The sequence below is a fragment of the Penaeus chinensis genome, chromosome 16, assembly GCF_019202785.1.
Source record: "Penaeus chinensis breed Huanghai No. 1 chromosome 16, ASM1920278v2, whole genome shotgun sequence".
NCBI classification, from domain to species: Eukaryota; Metazoa; Arthropoda; class Malacostraca; order Decapoda; family Penaeidae; genus Penaeus; species Penaeus chinensis.
In genome coordinates this window covers 3,861,767-3,869,266 of record NC_061834.1, presented here as the reverse complement: position 1 = coordinate 3,869,266, position 7,500 = coordinate 3,861,767, and the positions used below count along the sequence as shown (strand labels likewise).

At 43.5% G+C, this 7,500-nt stretch overlaps 1 protein-coding gene across 1 annotated transcript in view; it reads right to left on the bottom strand.

The window, feature by feature from the left end:
* Positions 1 to 1,595, bottom strand: part of LOC125033625 (dynein axonemal heavy chain 10-like) — a 30,344-nt gene extending 28,749 nt beyond the window's left edge. The window contains exons 1-4 of the mRNA XM_047625294.1: positions 1,522 to 1,595; positions 1,184 to 1,344; positions 893 to 972; positions 455 to 679 (exon numbers count right to left, since the gene is read on the bottom strand). Of these exons, the coding sequence (XP_047481250.1) occupies positions 455 to 679; positions 893 to 972; positions 1,184 to 1,344; positions 1,522 to 1,595 (540 nt within the window). The remainder of the gene's footprint in view (positions 1 to 454; positions 680 to 892; positions 973 to 1,183; positions 1,345 to 1,521) is intronic.
* Positions 1,596 to 7,500: the final 5,905 nt, after the last annotated feature.

Below are 7,500 nucleotides of genomic sequence, written 5' to 3'. Positions count from 1 at the left end.
AATAATGATGGCAGTGATGATCACAATAATAGCAATAACAACAATAACAAGAAAACAATAACACCATAATGATACTGATGACGATAATAATATTAATAATGATAATGATAATAACAATAATAATGATAATGATAATAAAAGGAAGAAATAATAGCAAAAGGAAAAAATAATATCAATGATAATAATAATGATGATGATAATAATAACAACAATGACAATAATAACAATGATAATAATAAAGATGATGATAGTGAAAATAATAGAAGATAGTTATCAATAATGAATAATAACAATGTTGATAATTCTATCATAATTATTATCAATATCATTACTATTATTACTTTCAGTATTATCATCCTTATTGTTCATATGGTTGCCTTGGTGGTTTTCATTATCATCGTTATCAGCGCCTCTACCACACCCTTATCTCCACAGCGCGAAGAATCCGTCTGACCTGATGGAACATGGAGTGTAGACCCTTGTGCGTGTCTCGGGGGATGTACGTGAGGTGTACGTGGTACGGCATCTGGTCGACGGCCTCGTTGTTGTCGTTCATGTAGGGCACGAGGCCGTCCTTGGCCTTCTTCACCTGAACCATACTCACGCCCATGACCGCGGGCGCAGCACCGTATCGGACTTGGAACACTGTTTGGGTCGACGCGAAGTGGGTGGCGTAGGTCTGCAATAAAAAAATAAGATAAATGTTTATCGTCGTTTTTAGTTGTAATTTATTTTGGTTAAGTTTCCCATAAATCTTTTATCTATTCTAGAAAAGAAAAAATATATAGCCAGATCTCTATGTTTATCTCTCTCTCTCTCGATATGATCAGAAGTCCTTCTTTATCAACCCAAATTTCACCCTGACGCAGACGCAGTGCGTTTGTTGCCTCACCTCAACCTTGCAGTCTGGGCTGACGTCGTCCTCGGGCTCGTCCTCTTCGCCCGCGTCGAACTTCCACGAGAAGGTAGTGGCTGCGAGGTGCGTGGAATAGAAAGTGTACGTCGAGTAAAAAAAAAATATATATATATATATATCATGATACTAGGAAATCAAATCGACTAATAGGGGGCTGAGAGAAAAGGGTAGAAAAAAAAACATTTACAAAGAACAAACATATATAGATAGAGAAGGGAAGAAAGGAAAGGAAGAACGGAAAAAAGAATGTGCGTGTGGCCTTCCCACCTGTGCCAATGGCAGTGGGTCTATCGGCGTCCCAGTGCCTCCCACACTCCTCATCCACAGACGCCTTCCTCGCCTCCTCCTGCTCCTCCGCCTCCGCCTCCCGCTCCTCGTCGGGGGACCAGAAGACAAGGCAGCTCCCTTCCTCGCCCTTGTCCAAGAATCTGCGTTCCAGTCAGGAATGAGGCAACGGCAGGGCTCACGTGATCTCATTTAGACATATGGGTGGATTTGTACGATAGCACTAATGCATACACATAGTCTTGATAAATACACAATGAATACATATTCACATATCCCACTTTCCACGCCGAGTTCACACCATCCACAGCCACACTCACTGTACACCCACTTCCCAGGTACTCACTCCAAGAGGGGCGTGAGGTGGTCGTCCTCGGGGGCTCTCTGAGGCCATTGCAACAGGGGCACCTTCACAGGCTTAGGGAATCCCAGGAGAATCCACACGCGTTGCAGCACCCACCATGCCCTAGGCTCATCCACCTCTTCCTCTTCTTCCTCTTCCTCCACCTGGGGTTCCTCCCCCTTCTCTTCGTGTCCCTCTCCTTCTTCTTTTTCCTCCCTTTCTTCCTCCTCCTCGCTGGTGTTGTCGTCAGAGGAAGACGAGGACATGATGGAGTTACGTCTGGTGTCGGTCGTTAAGAGTTCTTCTCAATAAGGGAGAAGGGGTGACTAGATTCCATTATATTTTCCGGATTGAGTTTGTCTCTATCTGTAGTATTACTGTAGGTTTTGTTGTGTTATATTGATAATATCCTTTCACTTTGACATAAATTTTGTATTCTGATCACTATATTCATTATAATCCTATCAAATAGTATTTACAATTACAAATCACACATAGTTATTTCCATTATCTTAACTAACATTATCGCAATAATATATGTTTTTTATAGTTGTCTTTACTCTTATATTTGTTATACTGTTGCCGTTGACTATACAATATTTTCATTGTAAATGAGTAAAGTTAGAAAAACAACAAAAATCTAACATTTTTGTTATTTTAGAATTTATCATAATTTACTTTTATCTGTAAATGGCATAATTTATGATTCATATAAACAGATAACAATGAATATAGAAATGAATGTATGAATATAATTTATAGAATATCTTATTTGCTATTGTGGATGTGATCGAGCACTTATATAATTACACACCCATAATATCAAGAATTTGAAAATGTATATATCAAAGAACAAACTTGCAACATATGAAAAAAACTAAATACTCATATACTATGAAATCGCAAGTGACGTTCTAAGAAATACATGAAATATAAATAGCAACAATAAAACTCGTCGGCACCTTGCTACGTATGAACAAACCTACAGCGATGGTTCGGATCAAAAGGAAAGGAAAACATGCTTTTCTCACTCACACAATTTTGCCTGAACGGATCACGCTGAGAACATATTATAAAAGAGATATACGCACTTTCCTTTGCCTTAAGTAATGATCATCGATAGCAACACATTAATTTATCTCCGTATAAAATATTTTCTAATTTGAAAACGTGTCCTGGCTGTTATTCTTCCGAAAATACTCTTGTTAGTGAAAACGAACTGGAACAGAATGTTACATCGATAGAATCACGGCTCATGACTGGAAAACAGAGGTTGCTAGGGACGCGGTTGCTAGGGAAAGTTGCCACTTCGTGAATTTCCAGCGGATTGACTGTGTTTCAGTAGTTCGGTAATTACACACACACACACACACACACACACACACACACACACACACACACACACACACACACACACACACGCACACACACACACACACACACACACGCACACACACACACACACACACACACGCACACACACACGCACACGCACAAGCACACGCACACGCACACGCACATGCATACGCACACGCACACGCACAAACGCACACACACACTCACACGCACACACACACACACACACACACGCACACGCACACGCACACGCACACGCACACGCACACGCACACGCACACACACACCAACACGCACACACACACACACACACGCTGAACCGTATTCATGTTAACAAATGTAGAAAAGGTATTAATGAGAATGAACATCTTCACAATACAAGAGATATATTTGACCGGTTTTGATTATATATATATATATATATATATATATATATATATATGTATGTATGTATATGTATGTGTGTGTGTATTTCTGACAAAGATATAATCGAAACCGGTCAAATACATCTCTTGTATTGTGAAGATATTCATTCTCATTCATACCTTTATATATATATATATTTATACTTATATTTATATATATATCATCTATCTAGCTACCTGTGTATCTATCAATCTATCTGTCTATTTATCTGATTATCTATCTATGTATCTGTCTGTCTATTTGTATGTATGTGTGTTTGTGGGTATGTATGCATATGTGTATACTATCTGCTTCATAATATGTCTATATATACAGATATATACACAGGCAATTAAGGCTCAGGATGACCCATCAGTCCTTTCAGAGAGTCCTGGCGACCCCTGCTAAACCATATGTTTAAGGTCTCATATAGACCCTTTACATATATATATATATATATATATATATATATATATATATATATATGAAAGGAGAAAACACACTACCGTGTTGATACTATGGTATAAAAAACCCACACTGTAAAACTAGATTTAATCCTCACCTGCCCCGTATCTCCGCGTTGCCTTTCCTCTCTCTGTCTTATACCCCCTCCTCTTCCTTGCCTCCTCAGACCTGAAGATGGAATCCAGGTGAATTCCGAAACTGCAGTCTCTTTTTCAATTAAATCTAGTTTTACAGTGTGGGTTTTTATACCATATATATATATATTTATATATATGTATATATATACACACATACATACATACATATATATATATATATATATATATATATATGATATAAAAACCCACACTGTAAAACTAGATTTAATGAAAAAGAGAGACTACAGTTTCGGAATCCACCTGGATTCCATCTTCAGGTCTGAGGAGGCAAGGAAGAGGAGGGGGTATAAAACAGAGAGAGGAAAGGCAACGCGGAGACACGGGGCAGGTGAGGACAGACGAACGGAAACGAAGGGAGGTCAGATCAGGTCGGGCAGGTCAGGTCGGGAGGGTCGGGCGGACTGTGTGAAGGGTGGCCAGCATACGGGAGAAGGCGAAGGATGTGGGAAGCGAGGAGACTGTCAGCAGGAGAAAAGCCGCTGTTCAGGTTGAAATTGGGAAGCAGCTTAATTAGGGAGGATTCCACCAATCTGCGGGCGTGGACGTCAGCGGAAGGAAAGATAATTCGCGCCGCTGACCAGTCCATCAGATGGCCTGTATCCCACTGATGGCAGAAGAGAGCGTTGTTGTTGTGCCCCCTGGAAACAGCGTACTTATGTTGAGACAGGCGCTTAGTGAGACTGGCGCCCGTCTCGCCAAAGTACTGTTTGTCACAGGAGGTACAAGGAATAGCATAGGTGCCCACCTTCGAGGAAGAGGGTGGGCTGGTGTGGACCAGGTTACGGCGGAGAGTGTTCACCTGGCGAAAGATCAGCCTGCAGTTGAGAGTGTGAAGAGGGCGGCGGAGAGAGTAAATCTCCTCAGTGTAGGGCAGGCTGAGGACGGGCAGCTGAGGAGTCTCTGTAGGGGGGGAGTCGTGGTAGAAGGTACGCCGTGCCCTGGATAACGCGGCGTCGAGAACATGACGAGGATAGCCCAGTTTGGAGAATGAACGACGCAGGAAGTCGATCTCTCCATCCAGGTATTGGGGGTCACAGATACGGAGGGCGCGGAGGAACAGCGAAGTGGCAACACCTCTCTTTACATGGAGGGGATGGTAAGAGAAGAAGTGTATGTACATACCACTATGCATGGGCTTCCTGTATATGGAGAAAGAAAAATGGTCAGCAGAGCGATGTACCAAGGTGTCCAAGAAGGGGAGCTTGCTGTCATCCTCCCATTCCACCTTGAAACGGATGGAAGGGGAGAGGGAGTTCAGCTGGGTCAGGAAGTCCGAGAACTGGGCAGGGTCATGAGGCCAGAGAGCGAAGACGTCGTCGACATACCTCAGCCATACCTCGGACTTCCTGACCCAGCTGAACTCCCTCTCCCCTTCCATCCGTTTCAAGGTGGAATGGGAGGATGACAGCAAGCTCCCCTTCTTGGACACCTTGGTACATCGCTCTGCTGACCATTTTTCTTTCTCCATATACAGGAAGCCCATGCATAGTGGTATGTACATACACTTCTTCTCTTACCATCCCCTCCATGTAAAGAGAGGTGTTGCCACTTCGCTGTTCCTCCGCGCCCTCCGTATCTGTGACCCCCAATACCTGGATGGAGAGATCGACTTCCTGCGTCGTTCATTCTCCAAACTGGGCTATCCTCGTCATGTTCTCGACGCCGCGTTATCCAGGGCACGGCGTACCTTCTACCACGACTCCCCCCCTACAGAGACTCCTCGGCTGCCCGTCCTCAGCCTGCCCTACACTGAGGAGATTTACTCTCTCCGCCGCCCTCTTCACACTCTCAACTGCAGGCTGATCTTTCGCCAGGTGAACACTCTCCGCCGTAACCTGGTCCACACCAGCCCACCCTCTTCCTCGAAGGTGGGCACCTATGCTATTCCTTGTACCTCCTGTGACAAACAGTACTTTGGCGAGACGGGCGCCAGTCTCACTAAGCGCCTGTCTCAACATAAGTACGCTGTTTCCAGGGGGCACAACAACAACGCTCTCTTCTGCCATCAGTGGGATACAGGCCATCTGATGGACTGGTCAGCGGCGCGAATTATCTTTCCTTCCGCTGACGTCCACGCCCGCAGATTGGTGGAATCCTCCCTAATTAAGCTGCTTCCCAATTTCAACCTGAACAGCGGCTTTTCTCCTGCTGACAGTCTCCTCGCTTCCCACATCCTTCGCCTTCTCCCGTATGCTGGCCTCCCTTCACACAGTCCGCCCGACCCTCCCGACCTGACCTGCCCGACCTGATCTGACCTCCCTTCGTTTCCGTTCGTCTGTCCTCACCTGCCCCGTGTCTCCGCGTTGCCTTTCCTCTCTCTGTCTTATACCCCCTCCTCTTCCTTGCCTCCTCAGACCTGAAGATGGAATCCAGGTGGATTCCGAAACTGTAGTCTCTCTTTTTCATTAAATCTAGTTTTACAGTGTGGGTTTTTATATCATAGTATCAACACGGTAGTGTGTTTTCTCCTTTTCATATATATATATATATATATGTTTATATATATGTATATATATACACATACACACACATAAAGCCACAAAGTGAAAGTTTTCGAAGATTCGCCAGGACCTCACAACCGTATGATGTATTCCTACTCAGGCCGCGTCTTTCGCTTAGGGTGGTATGCAAAAAAAAAAAAAAAAAAAATATGGCACAAGGTAGATTTTAATAGATATAATTCATAAATCCTCAGGAATACGTTGGTTATATTGACGGTACGTAGAAATAGGAAAAACGATAACAGTATTATTTTTTTCTGTAGAGGGAGCAAATAATCCGCAGTCGTGACTTGTCTGAGTAAATCGGCTAGTGGAGCAAGTGATGAAACACTCTTTTCCTTGCACAAGACTCGCAAAATGTTGTGTGATTAACACCCAAGTAGACATTTAAAGTTTATTCCATGTTATAATGATATTACAAAAACGTGCGATAAAGTTGTTAACCCTTTTAGAACGACAGAGGACCTAGGAAATTATCCTGTACGATAACTTCAGTGATCAACTTTCACATTCGGTGTAGCACTGGCGGGCGTCCGAGCACCAAACACACAGTCATTTTGAAGGGTCTGTAAGTGAAAGGTGTGAGCCTCACTGTTTCGAAAGGATTAAATGAATATTTTTGTGTTATTATGTTTACAGTAAAGATCGCTGGATAATGACTGTCAACAGTGATTTGGTATTCTTAAGTGACAAGAAGGATAACAAGTGACAAGCTCATTTAAACTTTCTTGGAAAACGACATGGAAGGAAAAACTAGTGGCACTGGACCCAGCCCTCGTGGTCCCTAGTTTATTTCGTGGTCGTTAAAAATGCCTGTGCTCCGACTGCGGGCTTGAGCCCGATCTCACGGCGAGCATACGATACAGAGAAGTCAAACGCGGGTGTCGTAGGGGAAATCGCCGCCGTGGCACAAGTGTTAGTGCGCCGAACCGCGGTTGATTAGGAAAGGCACCCAATTAGGCAAGGGTGACACTACTAAATCACCTCTCAATAGTGAATTGAGAGAGGCCAATGTCCTGCAGTGGTATGAATGGCTGTTCAAAAAAGACATAATATATATATATATGTATG